General features: G+C 35.4%; 1 protein-coding gene and 1 long non-coding RNA gene across 3 annotated transcripts in view; one reads left to right on the top strand and one right to left on the bottom strand.

The window, feature by feature from the left end:
- The window catches only part of LOC149053527 (uncharacterized), a 79,348-nt gene extending 64,371 nt beyond the window's left edge, over nucleotides 1-14,977 (bottom strand). Inside the window, exon 1 of the mRNA XM_089202824.1 lies at nucleotides 14,805-14,977. Within this exon, the coding sequence (XP_089058950.1) occupies nucleotides 14,805-14,905 (101 nt within the window). The 5' untranslated portion in view covers nucleotides 14,906-14,977. The remainder of the gene's footprint in view (nucleotides 1-14,804) is intronic.
- A 221-nt stretch (nucleotides 14,978-15,198) lies between these two features.
- Nucleotides 15,199-17,408, top strand: LOC149053526 (uncharacterized). Of its 2 annotated transcripts, none has more exons than XR_016185553.1 (5): nucleotides 15,199-15,330; nucleotides 16,016-16,090; nucleotides 16,598-16,724; nucleotides 16,971-17,012; nucleotides 17,270-17,408. It is a non-coding gene; the product is annotated as an uncharacterized LOC149053526 (long non-coding RNA). The 2 variants fall into 2 exon arrangements; XR_016185554.1 differs by having other exon boundaries at nucleotides 15,209-15,330; nucleotides 16,059-16,090.
- The last annotated feature ends 258 nt before the right edge of the window (nucleotides 17,409-17,666 follow it).

The following is a 17,666-nucleotide window of genomic DNA, read 5'->3' as shown; positions in this document are numbered from 1 at the left end:
TACAAACGTGTCTGACACAAATAACAAATAGTCTTGGCTTACAGCCACTCCAGCTGGGTATAATTACTGAACATTCCTTGGGGCAAGTCCCTCAGCTTGTTGTTGCTTAAGTGCCTATCAAGATAACGTTAGAACGTGTAAAGTACATGCTGAGCACAACCGTTACGATAAGAATGACACCTGAACGTCTAATCTCTTCATTGTCAAAACTATAAGGAAATTTATAAAGAAAACAACTAATAAATGACTAATATCGTATCTTGAATCATAGGTTACTCTCGTCAGCCTAATGATCCATCACTGCCTGATATTTTGCCACTTTCTGAAGAGAAGGGATATTATTCTTAGTTTCACTGTATCTATTTTGATCTCTGACTAGAGAGAATGTCTTTTCCCAAAACACAATACATTGATCTGGCCAGGGCTTAAATCCGAACCCGTCAATCTGGAGTCAAACACTCTCACCAGTTGGCCACTGAACTTTGCAATGTTAAGAGCAGCGCTAGCAATTGGCTCATGCGGTGCTTCTTATTATCGGCGTTCTTTTACTTCCTTTGGTATTAGGCAACTGTTTTATGGTTCAAATTTAATTGATCGAATAATTTATTCCTTATCTTTAGCCTTGATATAAATGTTTTGTAGCCCAGGCATCAAGATAGTTACATTGATTTCTGGTCAGCTATTACACCAGTGAAAGTGAAAAAGTAGCGCAAACTAAATGTTGTCACAACGTCAACAGATAAACCAAACTGAACTGATAAGTTTATTGTTTTCACTTTTTTTTAGTGACGTATTATGGAACGTTTTCAGCTCTGTGTGCTACAACCTTTGTTGAAATTGAGAGTTAAGACTTAAAATGAGTTTAGATTCTTCGTTAGCGTGGCTTGACAGCTAATTACACTCTTTGATCAACCCGATAAAGCAAATCCTTCATTTCCCACTTTGTTATTAAACTACACACTGAGTGTTAAATTCGCACTGTTCAGGACATACGCGTTACTAGTTTTAAGGGAGGATCAAGTAAAGTGACTGAATCCCACATGTAAGCCTTATTCTTGAACTTATCTCTCTTAAATTATTTTAGGATCAAACCCTTCCTTGTAGATCCTAAGAGGATATAGCCAATCCAGCGTAGAACATTGTGCACGTTAAGAATTCCCACGACTCGACTACCCGTTATGGTACATTTTACATTGTCCTGGGGTTATCCTAATCGATTTGAGTCTTGCCATAACATGAAAGTAATTCCTTTGAGAATAAGGTCTACGATAGCATGAGAGGAATTCCTCTAAGAATAGGGCTTTTAGTGGAGAAGCAGTCCTTTGGGTCAATCTTTTCTTGGTGTTTATAACTGTTTAATTACACTCACAATTTTGACATTGCAGGCGGAAATTTCCATGCAATTGAATTAAACCTTTTTCCACTACAATTCACACTAACGATAGTTTGGTGGAAGACGTCACATTCGCAAGGGCCTGGGCACTCTAAAATGAGGCAAGAAATGATTGGCCGTTAAAATTCGTCAACAAAGGCTTCAAATTTTAAAGACTTAAGTCAGTTGTTTTGGCAACGAAGAATATTTCATTTTGATAGAACATTACTGTAAAATCACAATTACCAAGATTAAACGAGCACTTCAGAGTTACGATGTAAATTAACTGATCATGAGTCAAAGATGAAAACTGGATTGAAAACACGAACTTCAGGTACACTCTATGCAGGCGCCAAAATCGACAAACTGGCAAAGTAACTTCACTTGGAATAGAAACAAGTTTAAGCGTACAAATGTGAATTTCCTTTGGTTATCATCATATACGCCTTCCCCTTCACCAGATAACTATCACGCCAATAATTAACATTCAAACCTAAAAACAACATACGAATTAAATTAAAGGGATATAGAAAGATCACTTTTGAAAGGTCAAATAAGATCCAACCACCAAAGTAGCTTAAACGTTTTTGGGGTGGTTAGAATTTTGAGCAAATGAAAAAGTACAGGTTTAGATAATACAATTATACAAAGTACTGATATACCTCATCAAAACAATAATACCTCACCTTCAATTCTGAGGCTGATGTTTCTTCTTAATACCTCTCCATCTCTTCTTACCTCGCAGCTGTAATTCACGTTGTCTTCTGAAGTTACTTGAAGCTGAAATGTTATGCTGGTACTATTTTGAACAGTGACACCATCTTTTCTCCATACAATGTATGGAGCCGGCGCACCTTTTACTGGGCACCACAGTTTAGAAGTTCTGTTAAAAAATACATACTGCGTATTTGTAGCTTGATCCAACGTAGGATTGACTATATTAGATTTCAAAGAAAAAAGAAAAGCAATTGTTTGAATTATTATGGTGTATGTATGCAGAAAACCTTAGAAACAGTTAGGGAGGATAATTCGTATACATGCACATCAAAAAATATTCTAACCCTGACACAATTCAGTGTTCAGGCCAAAGTAACATACGGATTCTATTTATATCCTTCCCTTTCTTTGTCTCCGCCTGTCTGTCTGTGGATTTAAGGATACGGTGGACCTTCGAGTGGCAACTTTTTATTTTTTTATCTTTTAATTTTTTTTTTTTTTGATGTCAAACTAAGCATTATTTATTTCACTATAATTTTCAAGAACATTTTGGTGAGATATTGAAATGCGGGCGAAAATCTCTGTTATCCGTCTGCGTTTAAAACTAGCATGTGAATGGAGAAAAATAAAAAGGAAAAGAGTCCATAGGTGAAAGTAAAAAGCCTGGCTTTCAGCAAGAGAAGTAAAGAAATTCGTTGCGGAATGGCGAAATAATCTCACAAAGTGGATAAAACCTCGTAGTTTTGGAAATTTTCATTTCTTCGTCCTACGCTCGAGAGCAGACGAAAAACATTTTTTTCTACTTCTTTACCAAGCTCAAAACCTACCACTTCTCTTACTCTATTAACTAAAAGTCTACTTGTTTCTGGAATTTAAAATTAGTAATAGATATATATCTATATGCATATATATAGGTATATATTGATTAATTGAAAGAAACATCATGCCTGTTTCATTGATGGATCTGGCGGTATAGAATACGTCGAAGTTATAGAGATCTGACCGGATAAATTTCAACCACGTGTATCGTCCACTGGATCTCACAACTCCAGTTCCGTAATCTCCACAGAATTCACCAAGAAGATTGGTTGACTGACTACTGCCATCACGAATTTCGAGATTAAATCCCCATAGACATAGTCGTGGAATGTCGCTGCGTATTGTAAAGTTTAGTTCCACATAATTTCCCTGTGAAACTGAGAGAAATTTTTTCCCGTCAAACTCCTGGACTCGTTTCCAATCTTGTGCACGTGCTTGCGTATCATACTCAATCAAACCTGCAATAACTGCAACGAGTCAATTAGTCTGGTTGCAACAAAAACAGTTGATAGTTATTATGAAGAAATTATAAATGATACATTAAGACCAAGAAAAAAGACAGTGGTTTGCAAAAAAGCTGAGCTCTGTCTTGCGAGCACAATTACTCCATTTATTGAATTTTAGACCATTAAACAAATCCTAAATAAAAATATACTTTACTTTATTTTATACTCCGCGCAGGAGAGAGTGAAGTAATACCACAAATCGACTTCTGCTCCAGCTGGGACAAAACGAATGACGATTTCAAACATTCGAGTTAAATTAAATCTTAAAAAAATCCATTTATTACCCCGCAGAGGTTATCCTAGCTTGACAGAAACAAAACAAACAAAAGCTAAATGAAGAAATAAGCACAGACATTGTGTGAAGTAACTAGCTCAATAACACAACATAAATTGTCGGTCAGGGCTAGGGCTCACCAAGCTTGGAGTATAGCCACTGCACCAAAGAGTCTCCGATTCCAAATGGAAAAAGTGCCAGCGATTTAGAATTAAGACCGTAAATCTAGTTTCCTTGTGAAAAAAAGTGTATCGAGGATAGAGAAAAGTTGGTTTATCATTGGTTTTCAAATACATTTCATTGGAACTATTTTATTGAATTGTAATTTGAGTTAATTTTGTTGAACTTGAAAGAGATTGAAATCTCATAAAAATTAGTGCACCAGCAAAATATGCAAGAGATCCTTATTTCAACCTCAGATGAGACAATCTTGACGTCTTGACAATTTGAAACAAAGAAAGCGACCATTTCACATGCATAGTTTTTAAACCTAAAAGTTGCATGATACATTCTTTCAGCAGATGCCGTCTTCGTTCATCCTCTAACTCTTCAGTACCCTCCTTCGACGAACATCCCACTCATTATCTCTGTTCCCTTCCCAGTGGCGTCCACCCCACCCATGGAGCCTCCCCTCCTTCATAATTAGAAAAAAAGAATGAGAAACCTTAAAATTTTTAAATGATGGTTGTAAACAGCCAAGGCGCTTACAGAAAACAAGGATGAAACTCCACTTGGCCATTGAAGATACCATCACAATGTTGTGTGCTCTAGAAGTAAAGTTCATATGCTTAATTTTTTCTTATTCACTATAAGCTTACATCAAGCCAACAGAGATTCGTAAACAAAACACATGTAGACACAATGAAATGCAATAATTGTATTCAAATAGAAAATTATGTTTATGTATGCTTTTATCTTCGACGAAATTGATTGACATTTATTTTCTATAGACCATTACTTCACCTGAGTTTTGGAAATCATTGCTAGTGTGAGAGCCAACTCTAGAAAAAAGTGTATTGAAAAGAAGCCGAATCTCTTGATCGGTCCATTACGTAGTTTGGGACCAAGATTGAAAACAACAAGATCATTTATTATACGGTTTATTCTGGATAGTCCATAAATGATGAATTTTGTTTTTCTCGACACCTATTTCCTGTTGAGAGAGTTAACTCTTTTTTAAATCTGAAATTGAGATAATGTACTTTGGTTACTGAGGCTGATGTCATCTAATATCAGCATAAAAAAATATTAATTCTTGGAACCCTTATGACTGATGGATGAATCTAAATAGAAATTGAATTCGAGTGCTGTCTTTTTTATAGCTTTCAATATTTTATGGTAAAGGGGAAAAAAGTCCCTGTCTATGGTCAGCAAAAGCCAACAAGAAAGATTAATAAACCGGTTGTAAAATCTTTTGTTGGACTAAGAATTCCAAAATAGGAACACGAAATAAAAAGAAAAAATAATTGAAAGAGCAGCTTTCATGAATAAACCTCGTGCTAGCTTGTATTTAGTCGAAGTCTCCTTTCTTCTTCGTCTGATACTACAGAAGCCATATGTATTCATCTTATAAGAAAGCAATTTTTATATTAACTTCATCTACATAGAGTCGGCAATTTTCGAATAAAAATCGCTGTTTCCCTTTTATTTTGATCATAGACAGGTAGTAATAATAATCCTTTATTCACTGTAATTACTAAAAATATTTACAAAATAATGATAAAATCCATAAAAATCGAAAAAAAAACATGAAAATGTCATATAAAAATCTAAGAACAACTAACGGATACACGCTTCGTTTACGTTTACTTCTTGAACTTTGAATAAGAAGATAATTAGAAAAAAAAGTGATAATAGTAATATGAAGAATATTAAAAGTTTTAATCCTAAAAAATCTTGGTAGTTCGCTATCGATTCCAAAGCCCCTACTAACCCTAAATGTGAGGAATAGTATAAGGTAGTAAAAGCTAGTTCCATTTTGATTCTCTATCACTATTCTTGTCTTTTTTTTAAAAAAAAATGACCTCAAATACACGCACGAAATTTTGTAGAGCGGATAATTATTCTTCTTTTCCTTCTTAGCCAAAATATCTTGGAAAAGAGGCCATTCAAAGTATCTCGATAAGTTCATATTATCAGGTTTAAATTACGCAGTCCATCAACATGCACCCGAAATGAATCAGTCTCTCAACTCTCGCTTACAGACTATTTAACAACCCATTAAAATAAGAAATAGGAATTCCAATGTGATCACTGAGCTTAGTTAGAATTCAGTTAGGAGATGAATCATTGATAAACTTATTGCTAATTCATAGCGACCGATAAAAATATTCCATACTATATTTGGCGCTTTCCATCCTCTAAACATGAAATATAAAGGTGATTTTTATTCCTTTGGAAAAGCTGAACGAAATCCCACCGTTGCGCAAAGTAAATATTATATTCATGCATTTTTAATGTAAGGAAGAAAGAATGTACAAATTTTTTGGAATTTTCCTTCCCACAAAGAAAGTGCTTCCTTTTCCCTTGTGGTGTTCTCCAACCTCTTCGGCAAGAATATTGATGACGCATTTAAAGTTTTGGAGGAAATAAATTGAAATCCTCGCGCTGTAAATAGTTATCCTTTTATCCGTCACTCAACTGATAATTACAAGCTTCCTGCTTCCTGTTTGTGCTCTGATGTCATTTGAATTTTTCATTTGATCGAGTTGATCGTTTTCCAAAATTCTCAATACTAATTTTCTTGACAATATAACGATGTTGGTCGAGGGAAATGAGATTTCGATGAATTTAATAAAGTGTTATCGTGAATTGATTAAAGTCTTACTCATTTTGTCTTGTACTGGTTTTGACAGGGCGTGAAATGCACATCTATAGCATAACTCACAGATACTATGGTTATAAACTGAAAGGAATCGAGTTGATTTTGGAATGGAAAAATAATTTAGACATATTAGAAACTATATTGTGGTAAAGCACGTAGCATATTCATCAACAGGATCGACATCTGTACTGACTGTGTACATGTGGGTATCTTACAATTAAAAAAAGGAAGGCTTGTCACCTTTAGATAAAAAGAGCTCGTAATAGAATAACTAGGTTCTTCATTGTTTTAAAATTTATCTTGAATTCGAAAAACGTCATTATTCGTTCTTTTTGGCAAGAGAAAGGCTATTGCCCTTTAAACAACAGATGTTTCAATATCTATATAAATATACTAGTTATATTTTTCATAATTTATGGTGCGAACGTCGCGAGGAACTATTTAAAGGTGTCTTTAAATCATTGGATGAAGAAAAGCCGCAAAAATGCTGGGTTTGCGATTTTGTGGTTTAACCGGTCTCGTTCTTCTCAAAGTAAATCTGCTTAACATCATCATATATTGAAGATAGAAAGAGAAATTGCAGTTTGTCACTCTACTGCAATAATCGTTAGACAGCACATCATCAAAGAACTGACAGAAAAAAAGATCTGTATGCGTTGCGCGCTTTCCATATCACGTAAAAGAATAATTAACTCAGCAATTTTTCAATTTCTCATTAGGACATAGAGTTTTGAACAAGGCTTCTGGAAAGACTCCACAAAATCAAAGAGTTGTAAACTTTTTTTTTTAAAGATTGTGTCCGTTACTCTGTGAATATAACTGTTTATCGTTCACAAACTGACTTTTTCGTGCCTTTTTTCTCAGGTGCCATTTGACTTTCAAATTAACGTTTGAATAACTTACAAGGAATATGTTTCCCTTAAGTAAAATTCGCATCTCTATTGTAAAATACCATTACAAAACATACGCTCTTGCTTATTATTTCGGGGATAAAACAACTATTTGTGTTTCTTGAAGAATTTAGACTCTTTTCTATGTCGATCAATTGGTTGATTAATATGTTTAACTTTTTTCGTGTCCTTTGTTTCTCAAAAAAGGCGGAAAATGCACCTAACGATAATATAAAAGTCACAACACAGTGAGGAAAAAAAACTAAAACGATCGAATTACAGAACTTCAGAAGCTAGAATAGTTTAAGACAAATATTGTGGTAACAAACAGAACAAAAATGATTTCATCGAAAGGATCGCCATCTGTCAACATCTAGGAAGCTAATTTCCTATCAACAAAAAATTCTCTACTTTCAAATCTAACTTTTGTACCGTATAGTGAGCGAGAGAGATGAATTAAACTATTATGAAATAAGAAAAGAAAGAAACAAAGCTCTTATATTTAGTACCTGAATGTTGATTGTTCCTTTACTCTGTAAGAATCTGATCGCATTTGTCCGCATAAGCAGAAGACAATTAATTCACACAGGGGTAAAGGGTTTTACAGCTGTTTTAACTGTTGTTTTTAATAAATTGAGAGTTTTAGATAGACAAAAATTTCCATCACGTAATTTCCTAAGTCCACGTCTACCTCAAAAGAGAACTGAAATAAGTTTTATTTCTTTTTGTTTTTTTTCTTCTCCCTTTTCTCTTTGAGCAGTTTTAATAACTAATTTATATAATGTTGCAATGAACTGAATAAACTGACTAAATTATATGACTAACGTGACTATTCTTCGGCAACCAACGCTTTTTTATTTCACTCATAACAGTATTTGACTTTCAAATCCAAATTATGCCGAATTTTCTTTACCCTGAATACATTTTTTTTATCTTCCTGAACACTGACTTACTTTTTTGAGCCGAGAATCCAAAACTACGGATCTCACCTCAAAAGCATTTTCATTTTCTTCTTTTATCAACTTCTCGAAAACGAAACTTATTTCCGCGATGTAATGTCCCTGGATTGAAAATGGCCTGTCAGTGGAAAGTTTAATATGTTATTTACCGACTGGCAGGTCCTTAGGGTTTAAATCTCCGCTAGAGGGCAGGATTTTCAAGTTTTCACCACACGGACCTTCCTCAGCAGTTTACCATCACTTTCTCTTGTTTTCTCAGTTCGTGAACGAGCGGTATTTTGAAATTTTGTGATCTGATTGGGTCTAGGAACGGGCAATCCCGCTTCTTCTCTTACCACCCAACAACCCACCCCCCCCCCCCCCCTTCCGCACACCCACACACCCACACACGCTCACAGCGGGTGACATCCGTCGGGTGATGAGTTGCGTTATATGTAGATATCCATTTTTTGCCAGTGGGGGACAGCGTGTTTAAAGCCTTGATCATGGATCACTTCTACTAGGGCCGACCTTCAGCAGGCAAATGACTTATGTAAATTTTTACTCCTCAAATCATTTTCGTTGTTTGCGTAAAATTGGTTTCCAAACAAATTTGTTATCGCAAATGTATCATTGATTGGGTTATAACATTTGACACGCCGTCTAAACACCATGGGTATTGTTTACTTCTTTGCAAAATGACTTGGAGAGGTATTTATTAGCATTTTAATAAATAATTCTCACGTTCAGTTATTTAAAGTCTGGATTCTCATAATTTTTTTCGGTGAACAAAATTTAAGCATAGTTATGAGTTCTTCTAAACTAAACTTTCGGTAAGTTCTTTCAATTCGGGCTTCCACATCAGAAACCGAAAGAATTCAGTGAGCGAAAGCTGAATTAAATCCCCTCGTTTCTTGTAAAGTTATCTCTTCAGTTAACCATGGGAAGGAAATAAGATGTAGAAGCGCCATTACGAGCAAACGAATAAATTCTACTAACCGTGACTTTCCATGTCATTTAGTGAGTAGCATTACCATTGCATATTATAATAAAGTTCGGATATAACGTGCGCTGTCATTGGTTGAAAGAGCGGGCTCTATGAGAGTATAGAGCATAGAACTGAGCTAAAGCTGTCACGCCATCTGCCAAAGCGTATTATGTTCGACCTTTTCCGGGACTTCTTTTTAGCTTTTTTTCCGATAATTGAAAGTGAAATTTCGGAACAAGCGAGCCGGCAAGTAGCAACAGAAGAACCAAAGAAAGGTTTGTAAACATACCAGGCGCCGTAATTTACGTTATTAAAACGTGAGCACATACGAAAATCCTCAAAGGAAAAACAAAATTTAAAGATTCCGATAAAGATTTTCACGCTCAGTTAGATTGCAAGCTTACGTAAGGCAATAAAAATCAAACACATCCAACACTCGTATAGTATATAAAGTTCAGAGTTAAAAAAGAAAACAGAAATGATGAAAAATATAACCAAACTGGCATAACTGTTAAAATTCATACTAATCATGACGGTGTCTGAGTAAATATGATCATGCTGAAGTCCATCGCGGTTCGCTTATCATGACGATCTCCGGTCATCACAGTAAAGCAAGAAGTGTTTCTCCCTACACTTCTTTCGTGCTCTAGCCGCTTCCTGCGTGCTTTATAACCGAACAGAGCACAGTCAATGCTTCTCTATTTGTTAAATCGTTAATAGAGGCGGATAATACTTTCCGATAGATTATTTGACTGGTTCTTAAGAAAATATCGATGTAGAGTAATATTTCGCTGTCTAAAGTAAGTGTGAAGTGTCAAAAGCAAGCCAAGTTCGCTTTGGGTTTGCTTTACTGCGCTCTGTGATTGGTCCAGAAAACTTGCACCATCCTCTCAACCAATCAAATCTAAATTAAAAGCTAGTCGCGAATTGGTCAGTCGCGTTTGCCCGCGCTTCAGGCAATGTACTTTAACCCTTTAACTCCCTGAAGTGATTACCAAATAACCTCTCCATGTAGTATTCATATATTGTACAGCAAACAGGTAATGAGAACACTCAGACTCATCAGGTACAATCTATTTCCTTGATTGAACACCTAATTCTCGTAATCAATTAACAAGGGGATGTGTAGTAGCTAGAGGGGAGAATTCACAATCAGATCTTGGGAGTTAAAAGGTTAATTGTCACCTTTCTCAATCACTAACCGAGTTCTGGTTTCTACGCTGATTGCTCCAGAGTGGTCAACGAATTTCAAGCATTGCGCATGGAAAGTTTCCAAAATTAGGGTATATATATGTTATTTGCCGGCTGGGAGGTCCGTATGGTGAAAAACTGTGACCGAGGTCTTGAAAATACTGCCCGAGGCCGTAGGCCGAGGGCAGCATTTTCAAGACCGAGGTCACAGTTTTTCACCATACGGACCGACCCTTAGCCGGCAAATAACATATTTATTGTTTTTAAACTTGACGAAATTCTTTCCGAAAGAACCCGAATGATTTATCATGTTTATGGCCGTAAATACGGCAAGATCTTCCATAAACTGAAAAATTTTTGAGTGGGTAAATGGTAGTTAAATAGAGGTGATGCAAATTTAAGAGAGATGCCTCAGCGAAACATTTCCATTTGCGTAACGATAAAGGTGATTTAAAAGGCTTCCAAACAAACTTTGAAACATTATTTTTACAAGTATCTGTCACAATCTGACACCTGTCAATTAGAGAGCGCGCAAGAAAAAAAAAACCGTAGGAACATTTGAAAACAAACAGAACTAGTTTGGCAAGGACTGTCACGACAATGTTTTCTTCAAAATCAGTTAATGATCTAACGGAAAGTATTATTCACTCTCATCGACCATTCATTCATGTACGAAGATTTACCTCTGTTCATTAAGTAAACGGCGAGGAAAGTAATTGTGAGTAAATTCAATTTTTTTATTTTGAAGTTGTGAGAGTTTGCTCGTTTGTTTGCTGTAATGGCGTGTTTAACTCTGATCTTTCCTTCACAAAAACTAAATTCGAACGGCACACTCCAACGAGACACAAGGGAATGTAATGCGGCTTTTTCTCAAAAAATTCCTTCAATTTCTGTTGTGCAATTTAAGGTACAAATGTCCAAATTGAACGGAATTGGAAAGACTCACCAGGAGCGTATATTTGTTGTAGAACTTAAATTAAAACTTCGCTCGCTCTTTCACTATGAACAAATTGCTCGAGAAAATTCAGATATTAAATGAATGAAAGTTCCATCGTTCAGTTTAACTGTAACCAAATACCTCACGTTTCAACTTTCTGGGTACTTTTTGTGAACGATTAAAATTAATTGCAGACGGTTTTTAGGCCGCTTGTCAACCAACGTAATGACACCATTGTTTATACAAATTCATTCTGAAACCAATATTTTTCTGTCAACCAAAGTGATTTGATAGAGAGGAAAGAGAGGATTCATAAGTTCTTTATCGGCTTGAGGTAGTGACCGACGTGTTTGCTTAAAAATACTGCCCAGCCGGAAAACGAGGTATATTTATGAAAAATGACAACGAAAGTTGGGATGTACTCGGCGACTCACGAAAGCGTTACCGTGGCCCGCGGGCAGAGATAGGAAAATACTGACCGGGTAAAGAACCAATTAGATTGCAAGATTCGTTACCGTGCCCTCTAAAAAAACAATAAAAAATCGTATCATAGTCAACTGATGCTGAGAAAGAGGCATACTGTGATATCATTTACGAATAACCTCATAAATCAAACGGTTTACAGTTTTATTACTTCTTTCTATTTTTCTTGCTCGACTTTGTTTCAGGCTTGCCAGATTTCTTAGATGCCTTTCTTTAACAAATAGAGAAGCCTTGACTGTGCTCTGTTCTGTTATAGAGCACGCAGGAAGCGGCTAGAGCACGAAAGAAGTGTAGGGGGAAACACGAGACGTAGTCGAGTGTTTCTTCCCACTTCTTGAGTGCTCTAGCCGCTTCCTAAGTGCTTTATAACAGAACAGAGCACAGTCAAGGCTTCTCTATTCGTTTTATAATAAAGAATCCGTTAAATTACCCAAGCATTACATTCAATTTTCAAAACAAACTTTATTTCCAAAGCGAAGAACAGTGTCGTCAGCATGCTCTATACTCTCATAAAGCACGCTACAATAAGCCAATCAGAATCCCTGTTAGAATGGTTCAAATAATCTGATTGGCTGTACAAGACTAAAGCTGTCAAAAGTGTCAAGCCATCAAAGTTAAAAAACCATCAAAGTTCACATTCTACGATAGTAGTAGTAGTTGCTACCTTGTCATGTGAAAAAACTCACGTATTTTTATGAGGCATAATTCGGCTGAAGTTCACTGAACATTTCACTTCAAGATTCTGTATTAGAGACTTAAAAACTTCAAGCAAAAGTGAGTGTTAAATTCGACTTGCCGAACTATTTTAGTTTATAAACTATCGTAGAATGTGAACTTTGATGGTTTTTGAACTTTGATAGTTTGACACTTTTGACAGCTTTAGTCTTGTACAGACAATCAGATTATTTGAACCATTCTAACAGGGATTCTGATTGGCTTATTGTAGCGTGCTTGACTAAAACAATTTTTGGTTCAAATTTCTGGCCAGAAAAATGTAAGCTTGTGAGAACATCCTTTCCTTAGGAATTCCCTGTAATGCTTTCAAGTAAGAAGCAGACAACATGAGGTCATACATGTGCATGCTGTATAGTGAACAGAAACAATGTTGCCACTGATCTGCTTTGTCCTCACAGGTAGCAGGCTTTTACTGAAATGGAAAGGTCACATACATGTATATAGAATACTTCATGGAAAGTCTCTCCATGTGACAATTATGCACAAGTTGGCAGTATAAAATATTCAAGGAGTGAGACTTCTGATATAAAACCAACAAGTGCAGACAGATAATGATCACATATTTACTAGCTCCACTGGAAGCTTCTAAACTACAAAAAAGAACTAAAAAATTCCAAATTTCATCTAGATTAATTAGTCTTCGTTTTTGCATTCTTTCCTGATTAGTGTGAAAATTTCTATAATTTAAGAAATTAAATAACCGCATTCTGTGCAAACCCCATAGGGAATTTAAGTTATGTCTTTAACACCTTGGATTTGATTTTGCCCCCTCACTTAATTATATTTACAATACTCATCTAATTTAACACAATTTACTTGATTATGTCCATTGCCCACCAGTTTCCAAATTTGGCAATAAAATAGTTCATTGAAAAGAACACCAAAGGGGATCACAGATCAGAGAACATTCAGATTACTGTGCAGACCATGTTTTCTTGCTAAAATTATAGTGGCCTGTACTTTTTTTTTGTATAAATATTTTGAGAATATTCTTAACATGTTGTGTCACTCATATTCTACTGAGTTTCAACACCATACTTTGAATGAAAAATCTAGTGAATGTTTTAATGAGACTGTAGGAATTTCCCCTCTCAACTCCATTTTGTTTGTCTTAATTTAACAATATATACACAGTCAGGTATTTAAACTACTCTTCAGAAATGCACAAATCATACTTTTTCTCTAATACATATTAAAATTAAAATCTTGTGCTTATTGGATTGGTACATGTATGAATATAATTCATTGTTACATTGTATGAGTTACGTTGTATGAATCACATATGAACCAGTTGCACCCATCCATTGAAGAACAGTCTACAGATTTCTAATAAGATCTATGCTTTTAAGTCCTTACAAATTATATTTCATGTAAACTAGAAGATCAAAGCCATGATATTAACCTAATCACTGCTGCCAGGAGACGAGATTTGTAATAAATTATTAATTTCTAGCATCACTTTAGACCACCTGTCGTGACTCTCCTTCTCAAATAGCCCAGACTATCATGTAGTGTGCATATATTTGAACAAAAAAAGCAAAAATGTTCTTAGTTATTTAATTTTCCACTTTTTCTCCATGAGGAGCGCTTCAAAAATATTATTTTGAATATCGATGAATTGAAATACCGCGATAAAAGGACAAAAAAAAAATCGCGTGATATTTTTGTATCTTTCGCCCGCGAAGGACTAATCTTCTCGTTCACATTTACCACAGAAGTGTTATCATCTGGCATACACAATACATATCAACAGTTTAATCGATATTTCAACAACAACCTCTAGCTTAGCCACTTTTGGCTAACAATCGAATATGGATCTTTTTTTCAGTATAACATATTTTGCCATAAAGTTCACCCAAAGTCATCCCGTACGTACCGTACGTATGCAAAGTTTCTAATTTTCTCGACTGCATAACAAAATCCGCGCGGGTAGGTTATCACGACAAATTTCGTGAGTTTTCCCTCAAATAATACCAATTTCACAGACTTTATAAATGCTCGCTTTTTTTTCGAAGAAAGATAAAATCCAAATTCAAAATTGCAGAAATTAGCACAAGATCGATCACAAGAATATACTACCAGTAATTTAAGCGCAAGAAGCTTGTCTGAGATTTCAATCTCTTCACATACCTCAACAATAGTTTATAGATCCTTCTTCTTTTTGGCTCCAGCAGCATACCCACATGAAAAACAAAAGTACTACAGAACAACAATCTTAAGTTGTTATTCATTGGAGATCATTATCCAATCTACGCGATCTTTGAGTGTACTGAAATGTCGGCTGTAATCTAATCGTGGCAAGCGGAGGCAGGCGTTCTTGCACTTCGAGAAAGCCTGGGAATGAACCTCAACTCATTATGGCGGACGAAGAGAGCCCAGAAGAATCGGAGAAAAAGATTGACTCTCTATCGCATCCAGAAGTGATGGCTCTCTTTGGTGAAAAAATTTGGGAAACATAGTGGAAGATCCACTCCTTATATATATATATATATATATATATATATATATATATATATGTATAATTTTATATGCCTTTTAATAAACTTCCAGCTGTAGTTGTCATCCAAAATGCGACAGTGCATCACTTAAAGAAGGCAATACAAAGACACATCTCACTTAAACTCTCCAGGGAAGGAGGTCTGCATATTGTCTCTTGGTAAGTGGATAAGGAATCAAATGATGTCAAGTTTACATAGTATGGTTTTACATAGTTTTATATTTCTGATTGATGTAATCAGATGGCCCCTATACACTGTACTTGAAAAATCAACATATCAGTCCACTGCATTGTGTGATTGATACATATTTATGTTTTTAGCCATGAAAATTTGATACTGAATCAAACAGTATAACCTAATATTCATTTATTCGACCATTAGCCAACCATTAAGGAACTGTCTTCTCATTAGCTTTCTGCTTGAAAACTTGTCAATATTCATAGTACAACACTCAAGGTGGTAGAGGGTTAGATATTAACTTTAACTGTTCAACTTATACACAAATCTAATACGTCAATAAAGATGATGGAATTGAAATGCTTACTATCAAATAGCATAACAGCTGATCAGTAACAAAATAGACCTTTAAGGGAATAATTAATGAGTATCGAAATACTCCAATGACAGCAAGCTATAATCCACCAATAATTACAAACCAAATTGCTACAAATCCATTTAATCCATCCATTTAATCCATCAACACCTGATGAAGGTGTTGATGGATTAAATGGATGTTTATCTATCAATTAGCCTGACTCTGACATCATCAGACAAACAGTTTAATGTTTGTTTACCAATACACAAATCATAATGTAATATAATTTTGTAAATAAAAACTAATAGGAAGTACATTTGGAAAACCTATTGGTTGTCATTTGAAGGACAGAAGCTAACAGAGAATCATCAACCTCTCACGTAGTAAGTCAACAGTAGATGTAGTTATGTAGTATTAAACAATATAATAGTTTGACCCTTTTACCCCTTAGACAGACCAACATCTAATTTCTCCTTAAAGTATCACCCCTGAATCAAACATTAAGGTCATGAGAATTAAATAATGATCAACAAATACCAGAGCTCTTGATTGTTAAGCAAAATCTCCATGTCAGCACCGTAGGAAATGTTTAGAAAACAGCACGGAGAATATGCATACTGATCTTTGGGTGTAAAGGGTTAATTATCTAGGTGAGGAGCTCCTCTGCCTTTTTACCTTCCACTTTTCTTATTTTTAAGTTATAGCCATTGAATATATGGTGGTAAGGTGGTGACAACTTTGCTTTCCATAGTTTCATGTCTTTGCACCCATTTTGTTATTAACTTCCTTTGATAACTGCAAGGTGATTTTTAATGATAAATAATAGATCTTATATTCATCTGAAGGTGTTAGACTCCTTATAAAAGTTAATGTACTTCTTTTCTTTGCAGAAGTCTGTAAGGAAAATGAAACTCAAAAGATTCTACCTGAGGCAAAACATAGAACCCTTGGGCAGTCTCCCAGTTGGCCTTAACACAAGCAAATGCAAACTTTTGATTGGCAACATTCTAGGAGAAAGTAAGTTCTGTTTTGTTTGTTTTTTAGATGCTTCTAAACAAGTATCTTTGTTTTACGAGGGGCTAATGTACGTTTCCTGAGTCCTCGTTTCCCTGACCAACTGCCATGTCCATTCAGCAATTTGAGAGTGACAGAGACCCTGGTAACAAGATTGACGACACCTTGGCGACCTAATATTTTACGCATTAAAATACTCAAAGGGAGGCTTTTGGCTGCTCTCATATTTTTCTTGTAATTGTTTTGTAGTCATGGAATTTTGTGAGGTGAAAAGTGTGTTTTCAAGTTGTGGTGAGTTACTAGTAATCCTAGAGCTCAGTTCATGTATCTAATAATTAAGACACATTATTATATCACTGGCAGTGCCCATGGGAAGTATAAAGCAAATTCTGTGTTCTTTCTGTAGAGCATTTCCTAGAAGTACTTTAAAAAACAGATGAACTGAAAAAGACTGACTGGAATCAAGATTTCTGTTTCTTGCATATCGGTATTCTCTTTCTACAGTTAAGGAGTTATGCCTATTTTGATTTTTTTGTTATTCCCTATAGCCTGGACTGTTCCCCTTTGGAAGCCAACCCCTTCTAGTACTGGCAGATTGCAACCTTTAAAGGGCGATACCCATATTTACATGAGATAACCCAATGTCTCCCCCCAAGCCTCGCTTTCAAGATGGAACAAGCAAGGAAGTGGTAAAGATTGATGTAAAATTTTTAGTCCAAAAAAGGCATGGCGGTTACTTTTCCTTATATGACGTCGTCCTGTAGAAGAGCGATTTATATTTTTTTGTATAGGTTGCTTCCCAAATTAATCATTTACAGCTATTCTATACTCAAAACTATAAGTCTTGTCTTCTTCTGTCAGCTTTGTCCCATCGTCTTTAAATCTCTGAATATCTAAAATATGAATCGATTTTTATCTTTGTTTCAGAGTTTATGCTTTCAGATC

This window comes from Pocillopora damicornis, chromosome 1 (genome assembly GCF_964200805.1).
Source record: "Pocillopora damicornis chromosome 1, jaPocDami1.2, whole genome shotgun sequence".
Classification (NCBI taxonomy): domain Eukaryota; kingdom Metazoa; phylum Cnidaria; class Anthozoa; order Scleractinia; family Pocilloporidae; genus Pocillopora; species Pocillopora damicornis.
Note: the sequence above shows the minus strand (reverse complement) of the source record. Positions and strands in the feature narration are given on the sequence as shown.